Source organism: Alligator mississippiensis, chromosome 1, assembly GCF_030867095.1.
Source record: "Alligator mississippiensis isolate rAllMis1 chromosome 1, rAllMis1, whole genome shotgun sequence".
NCBI lineage: Eukaryota > Metazoa > Chordata > Crocodylia > Alligatoridae > Alligator > Alligator mississippiensis.
This window is the reverse complement of record NC_081824.1, coordinates 459,343,673-459,360,661: the sequence shown is the minus strand read 5'-3', so window position 1 is coordinate 459,360,661 and position 16,989 is coordinate 459,343,673. Positions and strand designations below refer to the sequence as shown.

General features: G+C 45.6%; 1 protein-coding gene across 5 annotated transcripts; it reads right to left on the bottom strand.

Annotated features, from left to right (window-relative positions):
- Nucleotides 1-3,061: 3,061 nt before the first annotated feature.
- On the bottom strand, nucleotides 3,062-16,947 carry LOC132248575 (coiled-coil domain-containing protein 89-like). Of its 5 annotated transcripts, none has more exons than XM_059722048.1 (2): nucleotides 16,869-16,947; nucleotides 3,062-4,619 (listed from the first exon to the last, which is right to left on the bottom strand). In XM_059722048.1, exon 2 carries the CDS (start codon nucleotides 4,377-4,379, stop codon nucleotides 3,303-3,305), a length of 1,077 nt encoding a protein of 358 aa, XP_059578031.1. In that variant the 5' UTR covers nucleotides 4,380-4,619; nucleotides 16,869-16,947; the 3' UTR covers nucleotides 3,062-3,302. The 5 variants fall into 5 exon arrangements, with proteins under 5 accessions (XP_059578031.1, XP_059578021.1, XP_059578024.1 ...); XM_059722038.1 differs by having other exon boundaries at nucleotides 3,062-4,649; nucleotides 16,869-16,944; XM_059722041.1 differs by lacking the exon at nucleotides 16,869-16,947 and adding an exon at nucleotides 16,173-16,711 and having other exon boundaries at nucleotides 3,062-4,649.
- Between the last annotated feature and the right edge of the window lie 42 nt (nucleotides 16,948-16,989).

Here is a 16,989-nt window from a genome sequence, read left to right as displayed (position 1 = left end):
TTTGTTGTGATGCAATAGGCAAGGACAGTGAGAGAAGTTGGTCTGGAGGCACTAGAATGGAGTTGAAATTGGCATGGGAACCTCAGTCTCCCTTCTCAGCTCAGCGCGTTGAGCAATGCCTCTTATATTTAGCCTTCATCTTTCTCAGGGTTGTTTCATACCTTTTGGCTAGGGACAGTCCATCTTTGCAGGCTAGTCTGACCTGCAGAGAATGAACCGATTTGTAAGTAAAGAGACATTCACTTTTGCTTCAGGACATGCCTGCAGTGGCTCAGGCTAGAAGCCAGGGGGCTCTAGGGTGAGCCTTCCCTTCCTTTGCACAATGCTGAGCTGGTGGGCTGGGGCAGGACAAGGCCCTGGAAGGAGGCTGTGATTAGGGAGGGGTTCAGATCCCCACCCTGGCTTGCACAGTCTCCAGCTGGGGTGTGCCTGGAGGGGGAAGTCACCCTCATGGGTACTAGTTTAGAGGTATTGGTGGGGGAAACTCAGGTGCACATGCTCAAATCTTTCCTGAAAAACCCTGCCCCCCCTTCCCCCCCCTCATTATTCTCCCCTCCATGCTAGGCTGTGACATCACAGAGGCCACTAAAACCAGTCATTCCCTCAGAAGATAAGTCCTTCACCAGTGTGGCTATGCCAGTGGCTGCAAAGAGAACCGAGAGTCAATAGACTTGATGTGATGTGTGTTACTTTAGAAACTTAAGATAACAGAAAATACCTTCTTTAGCATTCTTTCCAGCTACTCAGGAAGTTTCTCCCAAACTTGTTCCTCAATCTTCTGGAAGTCTCCTGCCTGCTGATCAGAAGTCATCCCCTTACCTTTCACAGCTCCTTAGTTTTCTCCAAGGGCTTTTTATACCATCTCTTTATTGACCTTAGGATTGAGGCAGAGCCCCCAAGACCGTCTCTGGGGCCCATATACAGGATCTACTCTGTCTAACTGTGAGGCTTGGAAATGAGTAGAGATATAACCCAAGCATGAATATACCCCAAATCTATACTGCTCTCCTGTCAGAGCAGGTGCTTAGAAAGAGTAAATGTCCTGTGTGTGTCCTGGCACTGAGATGTGAATAGCCAAAGATGAGGTAACTACTTTCCAAATGAGGGTGCCAGAATGCTAAACCCCTAACTAAAAAGAGCAGCCATCGAGCCCAGGTGGTAATTGTTACACAACAAAGGCTTACCCCTGCTGAGAACCAAGGTTGGGACAAGAACCTGCGCAACTGCATGCATTCTTTTGCACAGTATTAAAAAAAAAAAGGTTTGGACCATATGCATACTCAACACATTGTGAGAGTTCACCTACCCATGTGTCTGCGTGATGCAAATACTTTAATAAAATCCTAGTGGACCAACCCCTGGCAGCTCCACCCCTCTGGCACAAGTGGGATAGCCAGCATTATAGGAAAAACCTTTCTGCTCTAGGTCCTGCAATCCAGAGTGCCTCCTGAATTACATAGCCAAGAATATACCTTTGGGCTGGTGCAAGTCAAATGAACTGAGGCTGTTTTGTTGTATTGGTCTCACTTTTTCAAAAACAACATAAAACCTTTTAAGTACAAGAAAAAAATATGCTTGCTATAGCAGAAAGTTCTTCGTTAATACATTTTCTAGTCACCTACATGCTTGTAGTTCAACTTGTAGTTTGCAAGATGTTTGCAGTGAAGAAAGAACAGAATTTAGTTGCTGCGCTGTAACACTTGAGCTGAGAATGCTGACTTGAGACAATGATTCAGTGCAGAAAAATGTCATCAAGCGTAAAAATCTAACAAGTCAGTCTATATTAGTACATGGAAAAAAGTGAGTGTAACACTATGGTTACTAGCTAGCTGCTATTTCAAGTTGCACAGTCTAATATTCAAACACGTTTCTCACTCATTTTAAGTGACATTAGGATAAAACAGATTCAGGTTAAGGATGCAGATTTTCTCTGACTACTCAGCCATCTGAGTTCTGCTATTTAATAACCCATGTTATACTTTTTCTGAGACCTATGGAGTAGAGAGAGGAAATTTTTTTTAATTGTAAATCGACTTGGTTTTCTGCTTCTTCCAACTGAGAAACTAGCCTCATTTGTATGCCCTAATAAAAAAAACCCGAAAATGGCTAGGTTATGGTTTGTAATAGTAGCTGCATCAGAAATATTGGACATCAGTTTTCAAATCATTCCTCTAGCACATTTGGAAAATGTCCATTAAAATCTTTAGGCCAGAGGAAGATGTTTAAAATCCTAAATTCAGGCATTTGTTTTAGTTGCATCTTTTGTCTTGTAGTAGTTTACCACTGCAGCAAAAACAAGTCACACAAAAATACACACTATTACTTTCCTGTATTGTAAAAGAGAAATTATTGTCTAATCAAAATAAACAGCTCAAATCTCTGGCAGTCAAAGCAAAAGCAGTGCTCTTCCTATCAGGTCCCCTACGACCAACTCAGAGCATCTGCTCCAGCATCACACTCAGGTTCTCCAGACAATTCAGTTTGTGATTTCTTGTTCCTCAATTTCCCAAGCAGGTTTTTTAAAATTTTGCTGCCTGAAAACAAAAATTGTGAGGTTAGCAAAATGCAGGACAATAAATCATCCACAGCCTGGCTTAAGTATGGTTTAAACAAGGACTGCCCCCTGCCTTCCTCTTTTCAAATTACCTTTTGTATTCCAATCACACATCCCACTTTATACACTGCTCTGTGTTGTCCTTTTATAACATCTGATGAAGTCAGCTCAATTCTATGAAAGCTTCTGCTCTACATATAATTTTTTTTAGTCTATAAGTGGCACTCCATCTTTTGACTGAGTCGACACTTGACTGCATGGTGCCAGGGGCTAGATCTGGCTTCTTGGCTGGGGTTGTGTACCCCTGGTTTATAAGGTGTATAGGTGGTCAACATCTCTCCCACATACAGACATTTTGTCTATTATCAGATAGTCAACAAATCTTGCTTGCATTTTCTCTGGGGCCATCATAACGGCACTTCATTTAGGAAAGCAACTAACACAGTTTGAATGTTCTGCAGCAATGAGGAGAGACAGGACCAAAGAAGAATCCAAGTCATACTTACAGACCTTCCACTCTTAGGTTCCTGGTTTATTTAATATAAATTGTTTTACTGGTTCAGAATGCCACATCTAGACTGAGATGTCCAATATGTAGCATGGAAGCATAACAGAAGTGAGCTACAAACCAGCCCATTGTTAAGACAGCAGGCACAGTAATCAGAAATCAGGTAAGATCACAAAAAAAAAAAAGCTGGAGCAGTAGATATTTCTGCTGAGAACTGGGTGAGGAAAGGAGGTGTGAGGATCATGCAGCGAAGTGGCGGAGTTTGGTATTCAACTTTTTTTCTTTAGTGAGCAAGTCTATGCTGTGTTTCTTGTAAGCTTCAAACTGCTTCCGCAGCTCATTATATGCCTGCTCACTTCCCTCCAGCCGCCGCTGCAGCTCCCGGACCCTCAGCCCGCTATCCACTACTGCTGCTTGCCTCTCAAAGCGCTCATCTGCAATTTGCTTAGCCTTCTCTGTAGCCTCCAACTTCTTCTCCAGCCGCTGGACCTCCCGTTGCTTCTCCTGCAGCATTTTGCCCCTGTCCATGGCCAAATGCAAGAGCTCCTCCTTCTCCCGGCTCACCCTGTCCAGCTTGGCCTGCAACTCATTGCCCTCAACTCTTTGCTGCTTTTCTGCCTGCTCCAGCTGTGCAATCACTTGCTGGTACTTCTGCAGGGTTTGTACCTGGCTTCTCAGTGAATGAACTTCCCTGGCATGATCACTGGCTTGCTGGCTCTGAGCTTCCAGCAGCTCCTTCTCTCGCTCCTGAGCTCTGTCTCTCTCTTGAGCCCAGGTCTCCTTTAAGGCACCCAGTTCTCGAGAGACCATCTTCTCCTGGGAAGCTAGCTGAAGTATCTCGGCCTCCTTCTCCCTAAGGGCCTGGCTGAAGAGACTCTGGTTCTCCTCTCTGAGACGCTTATTTTCCTCCCTCAGCTGCGTGTTCTGTCGCTTGTGCTCATCCTTGAAGTAGATCATGTCCTCGTGGTTGGCAGCCAGGTCCATAAAGCGCTCCTCCAGCTGTTGAGCCCGCTGGGTCTGGCTTTTCAGGTTTGCAGCATCCTTCATCCTCAGCTCCTCCAGCTCCGCATTGAGCTGTTCCAGTGCCTTGCAACGCATTTGGGCTTCATCACCTCGTTTCTTTAGTATGCAGATGAGCTGAGACTGCTCATGGAGGCGGGAGCGTAGAAAAGCCTTCTCACCCTTCTCCCCTGCAGGGAGCTCATGGAGCTTCTCCAAGGCCTTACAGAGATCTGCTAGGTCTCCCGTTCCTAATTCAGTTTCTGGTGGGCCATTTGAGAGACAGGCCATCTCTGGGCCCTCCTCATCCTGAGGCATGGAGGTGCTGTTTCTCACCGAGCTGAACTCGTCCGCTTTTGCAGCCCCTTGTGGTAGCAATGTTGAAATGAGTTCCCAGTACCTAGCGGTCCTCGTTTCCTGGCCCGCAGCGCTGCGATTGGCAGAGGGGCTCTGGGAATTCTATCGCATCACAAGGGAGAAGTCCTGGACATTCTGGAGCAGGTTGCAGTCCACAAACACGTCACATGTCTTGGCCTTGCAGAAGCACAGCGCAGTTCCCTGTCATACACATGCAATGTTAAGGAAGGTCTGAGGAAACAAGTTTAGAGAATTAGATTAGTCCTTATCCAAACCCATTTATTTAAAGAAACCTTTGCGGATATTTGTTCTTGTTGACGACTCCAATCAAGTAAAAATAGTTTACTTAAAGAAAGGAATAAAGTTGGAGGCAATTCCATAGACAGCGGTCTTCTACCCTCTCTCCTGGCCCTGTTGATATTAAAGCTACAGCTTATCTTAACAATTCAAAGCAAAGCTTATTGCACTAGCCTTCTAATTGATGCTAAAATCCTTGACAATGTATCCTTTCTAGTAATGAGAAGTGCCTGTTTCTTTTACACAGCTTGGAGTTCTAGTCATGTAAGGACACTAATTGCTAATAATTATTACTGCAAGCAGAGGCCAGCGGAAGGAAGGATCTATGTGGGCAATATCCTTCGCTGGACCAACTGCACGGCTGGGGCAGACAAGCTTTCAAATCAACTGCGTTCTTCTTCAGATTATAAATCCTTGCTTCACATTTCCTGGACCATCTTGGCTACAGCATCACTTCAACCCTACTGCAAGCAGAACTATTTCATACTTAGAGTTGGTTTGGGAAGCCTAGTGAACTGGGCTCTAACTTGAGCTCTACTCTAACTTTAGCTCCTTGTATAAACTCAGGTATGCCACCATATGTGCCTCCATTTCCTCATCTGAAAAATAGGGGGAAATGTTGTTACAGTATAGCAGTGTTGCCATCTCTCATGATTTTTGGCACTGTTCTTAAAGTCTAAGCTTCAGGAACGTGAAAAGTGTAGCTATTTCTTTTATATATATTATATATATATATATATATAAAAGAAAGAGCTAAGTTGTTCACATTCCCAAATGGTAGACTTTAGAACAACGCCAATAATCATGAGAGTTGGCAACACTGGTATAGTCCTCAAACCAGGACTGGGGCTCGATCATGCTGAGCACTCCGTGCAAGTATGAAAAGAACAGTATACGCTCTAAAAAGTTTCCAATCTTTTCTGATACGTGATCACAGTAGATAGATGAGTAAAGGTGTTATAAGAATAGGCTAAATGTTAGAATCTACCTAAAACCATCATGATAATAATCAGGAATTGCTAACAACATGACTTACTCTGCCTTTAGGCTGGGGATAGAAGTAGGATGAGTAAAGCAAGAAGAGGGCATAGGGCAGAGGAATGAGGTGGGGGGCAGACAGTAATGGGCAAGTAGAAGACAAACCCAGGCACGGTACCTGCTCTTTGAAAGCCCAGCATTATATGGTGGACTGCATCAACCTGAAACTGGTCACATCTAAGTAAAGGAGGTTGTAATTACTGACCATTGCTTCTGCTCTCCCTAGCTCCTGCCAAAATGGCAATGGTTGGGAGGGGAAAGAGGAAGGAGAGGACCAAGTTGAAGGTGTCTGCTCTGTGTGGTATGTGGGGGAAACCGAGATGGAGCAAATGGATTGAGCAGAGGAAAGGAAAGAAAATATTTCCTTACCAGTTAGTTTCTTTTCTCTGGCTCTTATCTGCCACTGTTACTCTGGGGTTTCTGTCTCCATGCAGATAAGGGGCTGAATCAAACTCCAGTCACTCCCCAGCTCCTGCCTTCCTCTGCCCTGTTTGGACAGATATAGGCCTTGCCTGCACAAGCATTAACAATCCAGCTAGACGACTGTAGGTATGTTGTAGTGTACTGATGTTATGCAACTGGTAATGGGATGTTGTATTATATCAGGTACGAGCATGACCATCCTCCAGGGATTCCTGGTTTAAGCACAGACACACAAGGAGAGGGAGATTTTTCTAAATGCCTATGTGGCCACATGCAGAGGTTTAGGCAAAGAACTATAGATTGGTTAAACAAAGGAAGAAATGAGGCAGAGACCAGGAAACCTGCCGAAACTGGACCAAGGATGAACAGAGAGAGGCTGAGGAGGTTTCCCCTGCTTTAGGAAAAATATAAGGTGTATGCAGAAGTTTGGGGCTAGATCTGTTGAGTCTCTGGAAGTCAGGAGAAGGTGATATAGTGAGTAGTTTGCGGGGAGGGGATGGTAAAAATAAGACAACAGAAATGGGTCCTTTGCCAATGCCAGTGAAATAGAGTTAGAGCCATGCCATGGTGAGCATTACCAGGATGAGCCTTACTATAAGTCCCTGATCAATGCTTTTAACCATTTCATTGTGTGGGTGCTGTCATTAGTAAGCATTGCCAGCTCATATCCAGTTGCTGTTTTGCTACAGGAGTTGGTACGTTCAAAGTGACTGCTACTGGCCTTTGGATGGAATAAATGAACTTCACTGACATGCGCATGCAAATTCCTACAAGATGCAACCTTGAGGAGTATAGGCATGGTGCGGGGCGGGGAGGGGTGGGGAAGTGAGGAGGATAAAGAAACAAAGGGAACAACAAAGGCAAAACATTTGGAGGGAGAGGTCCCGTAGATCTGAACGTGGGTGGGAGTGGGAACTAAAGGAAAATAACTATGCCATGTGTACGAGCAATGGACAAGGAAGAACATACCCCAAAATCTTTTTCAGCAAGTTCAGAGGAGCAGATGCAAGTGTGCAACCTGGGGTTATAGGATTACCTGAAGAGCTGTTTTATCAGCAGGGATATGACAAAGTAGATGGAGATATGATGGGCTAAGGAGAGAGTGGAGTTTCATAAAGAGAAAAGCAGCTTGGACTGAGGCCTGCATGAGAGTGGTGTAGGGACATGATGGAGGCTGTGAAAGTGTCTTGCATGGGCAAGGTCGCAACAAAGGAAATAAAATTAGAACAGAGGTAGAAACGAGGGAAGAAAATGCTCTGTTTTGACTTCTTGTCAAACATGAACTGATTTGAGACTGATCAAAATGATGTTGATAGTCCTATATGTGGATAATTCATTTCTAAAGGAGGGATGATTTAACATAAATGTTATTTACATTCCCTGAAAACTATGACAGGGCCTTTAAAGATGTATTTAAATGAAAGGTTACGTACTGACAAAACTTCTGTTTGAGTCAGGTTCAGCAAAAGCAAGTATCAGTTGACACTGGAAGCATCTTCCTCTACTATCCTGAAAGTTTAGGTCACAGGACAATTTTCAGATTCCTTTCTAAAAGGTCAGGTAGTGTTGAATTCAAGACAGGTTTGTTAATTTACTGGCATGCATATTGATAAGCTTGCCTTACATTTTAACTACATGCCTCAACAGGTTTGCTTGTTCTATAGCGATCAAATATTAGGGGTGCACCGATAAACATTTTTTGGGCTGATACTGACAGCCAGTTTCTAATGAGGCATATCAGCCGATACCGATTTGATTGCCAATATGTGGCCCCGCAGCATGGAGAGCAGTGTCTGGCTGGTAAGTGCGTTGTGGGGGAAGAGGCGAATGGGGAAGGAAGAGGTTTGGGGGGCAGATCAAGGCCCCCACAGTGACAGAGGGAGTGAGGCAGGGGCAGATGCTGCATAGGCAGGGTGGGGTGTGGGATGGAGCTGCAGTTAATACAGGGGGCACATACAATGCTTTCTTCCTAAATGGCTGAAACACCTCATTGTTTCCAATGGGATTGAGGTCATAATTTATTCAAAGCCAGGCTGCCTTTTTGAAAAGAGCATCTATCTCCCTCAATCTCAATGGGACGGAGGCCACAAGCTGCTCTTAGTCAGGATGACATGAATAATGGTAAAAAATGAGTTTGAGAGGAGAAAAAAACGTAAAGAGCACATCTAGACCACAAACTTGTCATTCCTGGAAGCAGCACTCCCCAGCGTGCTATGTAGTTCCACACATGCTAGCCTTGAATTAAAAGCACTGCAGGTGCATCCATCTTGGGCAGGATAGCTGGCACAGTCACTCAAATCAGCCCACACTCACCATTACACAGATATGACTAAACCCATTCTGGTTAGAGAAGTCACCTCTCAATGTTTGAGGGCACCGTTGACAGACCCGGTAAATGTACTATCTAGACATAGTTCAGATGAGTTTATTTCAGGATTACAAATGCTGAAGCTTTTGAGTTGTATAGTTATGGCAAAGTGCCAAGACAGGAACAGAGTTTATGGAAGTACTCTAACTGTGCCTTCCCATATATTTAGATATCTGGACAGATCTGCAGTTTAGTATTGCCAATCCCACAGTTTTAAAAATTATACATGAAGCTCCAAAAAAAATAGGAATGCATAAAATTGTCTCGATTGGTTCAAAATCATTATATTAAAAATAATAATAAAATTTGGCTTTCATTGTATTTGCTCCTTGGGTTTTGAATCTGCGGTACACTCAGGTCATGTTTTTCACTTCTCTGCAACCACAGTAACTATTAATTTTACAAACAGATTTGTCATGCTGCATGACAATGACATACAGGTGAAATTGTGCCTAGCTGTGCATAAAAATGCAAGAGTCTCTGCACCTTCTAATAAGCCCCTTTCGATTTACAATGCAATGTGAGACCAAAGCCACTGCTCCACTAGTCCTGGGACAGCACTATGGGAACACATGAAATACCCAAGATGCATACTCCAGTAGCTATGCAAGAGAATAATGGCTGTCACGTACAATTCTTCCAAAAGTTCCTGCTTCCCCATGGCACCATCGCAACCAGTTCCCAGTTACCATCAACCCTTGAAAATGTACTTGAAGTGGAGTGTAAAATCCATCTAATGTGGTTGCTTCACATATGCAGAGCTCCCTTCTAAGGCACTGTGATGTATACAAGTCAAAAAGTCCACTTATTTTTCCATCCTTTCTGGCTCACTTTAATTAATGTGCCCTGGGTTCTCTCTCTGTTTTCCTTCCTTCTCATCAGGACAAGAGAAGAGGTTTCTGGCAACTTCTTTGGCTAGAAGACAACTCCCTAGAGACAACTCCTTTCCCATGGCTCCTGTCTTTTCTGGGCACCTAGGCAGCTATATACAGGCAATTTGAGGCCAGTAGTTAGCTGTCCTGGCATCCTACTTCCAACTTCCTTACTCTGCATCCAAAGGCTGTTCATATCTCAGACACAATAGAGTGGGCAGATCTTGGGAGTACTTAGGGTCCATCTCCCTGGTACCTCGCAAATATCTGGAGGTGACACATGTAATTAATGTCTACCCTATTTGGTGCTGCTGTTTACGTGTTATAAAAAGTCAGAAACTTAAAATGCCCCTACAGGTGTGCAGAGAGGCTGCTCCGACGCACTGTAATTACAGCGCAGTCAAGTTAGCTGGAGCACAATAACTACTGTGCTCCAGCAGATTCTAGTGTCACCTGTATCAACATCCCCACGCTGAAAAATCGAAGCATTTAGAAACATACTTTTCTGTCCCATGATTCACCGGAGATGCACCACTTCCAAGCAGACTCAATCAAGTCTGCTTTGCACACAAGCTGAGGCAAACCACGCTGCACCGCCTGCAGTTGTGTAAGCGGCGGAATGCATGGCAGTGTGCAGAAAAGGGCGGCAGTGCGCTTTTGAACTAAAGCACCTCCTGCATGTTTCAGTTCAAAGCATGCCTTGACCATTTTCTCAGCGAAGAGTGAGGGGGAGTGGGGAGAGATCCGGAAGGGGTTTTTTCCACCCTCCCATCCCCGTATAGCCAAGCTGGGCAGGACCCGCACAAACAGGCCAGGCAAAGAGGTGCGCTCTTCAGGGGCACACCAGGGTTTGCACGGGAGTTTGTGCAGGAGGGTGCACAGGAGGGGCCCGAGACCCTAGGTGTCAGAGGCCGTGGATGAAGACTTTGTGTGTATGGAAGTGGAGGTGTCTCACTATGCCGTTAAGGACTCGGCATGCAGCCAGGGACCCTGCCCCGGCGATGCCTCCCACCCAGGGCTCTTCTGAGGCATCCACTCAGATGGAGCCCCTGGGATGGTCAGCAGCACCCTGGTGCCCTGTCTGCAGGGGTTGCCTGGCAGGGCCCCTGAGGCCTGGAGGTGGTGGGAGGGAAGGATTCCCCTCACCTGTCCCACGCGTGCCCAGCTTGAGGCTCTGGAGGGGCAGGTGAGGGAACTCCAGGCAGAGGTTAGTAGGCCGCAGGGGATCAGGGCTGCAGAGGATGAGCTTCCTGGGTACTTTCATTCTCTGCAGCATCAGTGATCTGGTGGAAAGACAACATGGGAGGGACCCATTGCAGAGGAATGGCAGATGGTCACCTTCAGAGCCAAAAATTGTGCTGCTGAGACAGCTTCCCCAGCGCAACTGGGGAACAGATACCAGGCCCTGACAGCACTGGAGGAGAGTACTGTGGAGGAAGCCACAGACACAGCCACCACCATACAGGCTGAGAGTCAGCCGGGCAGCCAACGGAAGAGACGCCAAGCAATTGTGGTGGGCGACTCCGTCCTGACAGGAACAGAGGGACCCGCTTGTCGCCTGGATCCCACAGGGCAGGAGGTATGCTGCCTGCCTGCAGCCCAGATCCAGGACATCACTGCGAGGATTCCTGAGCTCATCCAGCCCTCCGACTATTATTCCATGGTCCTCATCCATGTGGGCACAAATGCGGCCACGAGTAGTGTAAAACGTATCATGAGCGACTACAGGGCGCTGGGGGCTTGGCTTAGACAGGGGCACAGGTGGTCTTCCTGTCGATTCTCCTGGTCAGCAGTCATGGTCACCATCACAACACCTGCATCAAAGAAGTCAACCTGCGGCTCTGGAGTTCGTGTCATCGTGCGGGTTTTTGCTTCTTTGACCACGATCCGCACTGCCGTGAAAGGGGCATCCTGGGATGTGATGGTCTTCATCTCTCTCTCGACAACCTCAAGAGAGTTCAAAGGAGGGCCACTCGTATGGCAAAGCCTTACGAGGAGAGATTGAGGGCCCTGGATCTCTTCAGCCTGGGCAAGGGAAGGCTGCGAGGTGATCTTGTGGCTGCCTACTAATTCATCGGGGGGGGAAGGTGGGAAGAAAGGAATAGGAGATGCTCTGTTTACCAGGGCACCCCTTGGAGTAACTAGAAACAATGGCCACAAACTGATGGAAAGCCACAGAGAGGAAAGTAGATACTGATGGATGATAATTACCACAGTGAATACCATGACTGATACATGAGTTATTGAAGAAGCATCTTGTTAATTTCTCTTTTAAAACAATAATAGATTAAAATTAGGATAAAAATGGTAAAGACTGGGGGCCACAGGAAGACCAGCAATCCAAAACTTATGCAGACATAAAATATCTGAGATAGGAAGGACATTTCCAAACTGATACCTGTGAGCATTATTTCTTGTCAAAAACAGTGGTGTGAAATTAGGTTATGCAAAACTGATGACCAATGGCCTTGTGATGAAATAAAAATAAATAAAATGAGTGAACTGAAATGATCTTTATTTAATCCCAAAATAGTAGAATGCTTTTACATCTTTTCAGAGTTTTTCCTCTAACAAGGAACTTTGAAATAAATCCACAGCGCTCCAACTGGATGCATAAAATGCTGGGTTCCAAATGAGAATAGGAAATTTGTAGTATATTTTATACATGTCCAGTGGAATCTGAAGATCCAGTGTGATTTTTTTTTTTTTTTTATTTTTTTTTTGGTGCAGTGTGCATTGAAGTCATGACTTTGTTTCTGCAAGATAAGACTATGGAGGTCATGTTGTACCTTCAGTTAATGCAAAATGAGACTGTGTAACTTTTGGATAAACCAAATGGAGTAAAAAGAGCACTTAGCACCTATTCTCAGTCCTGTGTCCCTCACGCCAATTCACTGCTGGGTGCAAAAAGGTACTAGTTATTACCTATGGAGTCTAAAATGGTCTGGCTTCCACTTTTCCTGGATTCCATGGAGCTCCACTAACAAATGCGCTTAGAAGGAACTTCACTCTAACAGCAAAGACAGCAGTAGCAGCAGCTAAGACATTCATGCTGACATCAAAAGCCTTCCTTCTCACAAAATACTCCAAACCCTAAATTTCAGTGTTGCCAACTCTCATGACTTTTGGTGTTACTCTTAAGGTCTACGCTTCAGGAATGTGAAAAAATGAACACTGCTTAGTTATGTTTGCTCCTGCCATTTTTTTTAATGTAAAAATCTCTCACTGATTGTGGTAACGGTTTCTCATGCTGAGAAGCCTATAGGATTGGAAAGATCAGAGATTCATGCCAGCAACCCCAACTTTAAGCTTCTGTTTTCTGGTGAGAGTCTTAAAAGTTTAAGATAAAGAATTGCTCCCGCACACTTCCTTAACCCACATAAAACTAAAATTGTTCTTTTTGCAGTCACAAGCTCACATCCTAACCAGTGGCTCTGCATTGCTCCCAGTCTGTTTCACCGCAGGAAGTCACAGTTGGATTCAATACAACCTAAAGTGAAAAATGGGGTTCGCAGCTGCATATTTGGCAAAAAGACATTCTCCAACGTATCAGCAATTGAAAGGACAGCAAAACTGCATAAGTTAATAATGTGGCATCAGCATTTTGTAACAAATGAAACAGAAGCACAAAACCCTATCTTTCCATATTTACTAGATTCTCTCACTTACTAGGATACACAGAGCATTCACACAATTAAAAATGCCAGTATTTTTTAACCTCAGTAGTGCCAAAAGCTAGACATCTAACACCATACTTACATATCAAAGTAGCCTGACTTTCAAAGGTGTGGAGCACACAAAAGATCTATGTGCCCATCTGGTGAAATGGTCAGGCAGCAGGGTTAAAACAAACAAAAGGAAGGGTTTGGGGTTTTTTGTTTTGGGGTTTGGGGTTTTGTTTTTTGGGAGAGAGTGGGAGGGCGCGGAGTGCGTTCTTGACTCAAGTACTGGAACAGACTACCTAGAAAAACTGTGGGATCTCCATCCTCAGAAACTTTCCAGAGCAGGTTGGACAGACACTTTGTCTAGTTAAGTTAGGGACGATCCTGCCTTAAGCAGGCACCTGAACTAGAGGATTCGTTAGGTCCCTTCCAGCCCTACTTTCCTATGATCCTATAAACTTCTGGAGCTCACTGCCATAGCGCATTATGAAGATCAACTCAATAATCAGGTTTACAAAGGGACCAGACAATTTTAAGGACAGGTCTATCTGATGCTATTAAACACAAGGGAAGGAACCTAAACCCTGTGACTCCTGGTAGTTGGAAGGTTATCGCCCTACGCATATCCTGTTTCTTATGCTGTCTTGTGGAGCTACTTGCCACAGTTGCAGGCAAGGTCCTGAGCAAGATGGCCCTTTGGACTGACCTTGTGCAGGAATTTGTATGTTCTTACATGTAGCTCCTCGTGAATTCCATCGGAGCTGGCATTCATAACCATATTATAGATTATTAGACCCCAACTATTAAGACACCAGGTTTAAAAATTTTTATCTAAGGTTTAGAAGTAGTTCTAGTTCCCCTTGTTTTCTACTGATGGCACGCAAAGCACAAGTAGCACCCTGCAATATCAGCATAAAATTCATCCTCTATCATAATATTCTGCTACTACACAGTACTGGTTCACATATGGCTAGATTAAGTCTCATTTGCTGATTTGTTTAAAAGACTTGGCTTTGAGAAAAAAAAAAAGATGCCATGCAGTCCATTGAAAACAGGATGTACAAGAATCTTTATGGACTACCTCCATGGTACAGTGGGCTATTTCCAGAGCTGTGACCTTACAGAGAGGTACAACTGAATTGTTTTACTATTTTACATTTTAATTTAAAAGAGTTCGATGGGCATACATATAAATAAGTATCCAGGGAGCCATTTTGTCCCATAAATCCTGCATCAAGTTTGTATCAGGAGGTTGAGCTACACAGCTAAATACATATTCAATTCAGAAAAATCCCCACATAAAAATAATCTAATTCAGAGCTACGGCTCAAATTTACAAACTGATGCACCCTTAACTCAACAGTTGTGCACAAAAACAGCAAGTGGAGTAGGATATTTTTACAGCATGACACTAAGAATTAAAGGGACATCATCAAGGGATTATATTCCTCCATCGAGGTAGCCACATAAGTAACTGCCAGCTATTATTTTGCTTAATAAACCATTTTACAGGTTTTAAATTAGTTTCAATATGTGCTCTGCACATTTAGACTAAATCAAAAAAAATTAAAGTGGGATCGTGGGACACCCATGCCCACGACGGGACAGGGTGGTCCGGGTAACGGAGATCCCCTGCCCTCCCATCAATGCTTACCTCGTGAAGGAACATCTTGAGAGGCTGGGTACCTTCAAGTCAGCTGGCCCTGACAATCTTCACCCCAGGGTACTCAAGGAGCTGGCGAGCATCATAGCCCAGCCTCTGGCATGGATCTTTGAAAACTCCTGGCGCTCGGGTGTAGTGCTCGAAGACTGGAAGAAGGCCAATGTGGTGCCTATCTTCAAGAAAGGGAGGAATGTGGATCCGGCAAAATATAGGCCCATCAGCCTGACTTCTATCCCGGGGAAGATCTTAGAAAAGTTTATTAAAGAGGCCATCCTTAATGGACTGGCCAATGCCAACATCCCGAGGGATAGCCAGCGCAGGTTTGTTGCAGGTAGGTCTTGCTTGACCAATCTCATTTCCTTCTACGACCAGGTGAGCTATCACCTGGACAAGGGAGAAGAGATTCATGTCATATCTTGACTTCAAAAAAGTCTTTGATCTGGTATCCCATGATCACCTCTTGGCGAAACTGGCCAATTGTGGCCTTGGGTCCACCATGATCCACTGGCTGGAAAATTGGCTCTGTGGTCGGACCCAGAGGGTGGTAATTGATGGAAGTCACTCATCATGGTGTCCTGTGACCAGTGGGGTCCCCCAAGGCTCTGTCCTTGGACCCATACTGTTCAACATCTTCATTAATGATGTGGACACTGGAGTCAGAAGCGGACTGGCCAAGTTCGCCGATGACACCAAACTTTGGGGCAAAGAATCCACACCAGAAGACAGGCGGGTGATCCAGGCTGACCTGGACAGGCTCAGTAAATGGGTGGACGAGAACCTGATGGTGTTTAACACTGAAAAATGCAAGGTTCTCCACTTTGGGAGGAAAAACCTGCAGCATCCTTATAGGCTCGGCAGTGCTATGCTGGCTAGCACTATGGAAGAAAGAGACTTGGGGGTCATCATTGACCACAAGATGAACATGAGCCTGCAGAGCGATGCTGCGGCTAGTAAAGCGACCAAAATGCTGGCTTGCATCCATAGATGCTTCTCCAGCAAATCCCAGGATGTCATTCTCCCCTTGTACTCGGCCTTAGTGAGGCCGCAGCTGGAGTACTGCGTCCAGTTTTGGGCTCCACAATTCAAAAAGGATGTGGAGAAGCTCGAGAGAGTCCAGAGAAGAGCCATGCACACGATCAGAGGTCAGGAAAACAGACCTTGCGATAACAAGCTGAGAGCCCTGGGGCTCTTTAGCCTGGAAAAGCGCAGGCTCAGGGGTGATCTGATGGCCACCTACAAGTTTATCAAGGGTGACCACCAGGATCTGGGGGAACGTTTGTTCACCAGAGCGCCCCAAGGGATGATGACTAGGTCGAATGGTCATAAACTACTACAAGATCGTTTCAGGCTGGACATAAGGAAGATTTTCTTTACTGTCCGAGCCCCCAAGGTCTGGAACAGCCTGCTGTCAGAGCTGGTTCAAGCGCCTACCTTGAACACCTTCAGAGTAAATTGGATGCTTATCTTGCTGGGATCCTATGACCCCCGCTGACTTCCTGCCTTCGGGCGGGGGCCAGACTCGATGATCTTCCGACGTCCCTTCCAGCCCTCATGTCTATGAAATCTATGAAAAGTTTTCTTTTCTTTTCGTGTTTTTAAATAAATCTTAAACTTAAATTAGAACTGCTCAGTCGTCAAGGCGGCCCGTTCGGCACACGGGCATTTCGGAGCCAGGGCTGCCAACTCAGACTGAAGCTCTTCCGGGAGATGTCTTTTGTTCCTTTTTCTTACACTATCCCCTTAAAATATGTTATTAAAACCACCCTTTTCCTAAAAATATCCTCCTAAAAACTTTTTTCCCTTTTCCTTAAAGCATCCTATTAAAATCGTTTTTCCCCTTGTGTTAAAATATCCTCTTAAAATCTCCCTTTTCCTAAAACTATCCTCTTAAAATATTTTCCCTCCCTTTCTCTTAAAACACGCAATCCCAGCTGGTCTCCGCGGCGGGGGGAGGCGGGGCACCGCCCGCCCTGCAGCCCGCCCGCGCTCGCTGCGCTTCCCAAAGACAAGCGCCGGCCCCGCCCCATTCACACGTGTGTCAGCCCAGCCCAGCCCAGCCCAGCCCGAGCCCGGGGGGCGGACATGGCCACCCCGGCAGGTGCGCGCAGGCGGCAGCCCCGGACCCACCTTTGCTCCCGGCCGCCATGCCGGCTCCCTCGGCGCTGTCAGCATCCCGACGAGGGGCAGGGAGACGCTCAGCGCCGTCTCCATGGAGGCGCCCTGCTCCGCCCCTAGCAACGCGACCCGC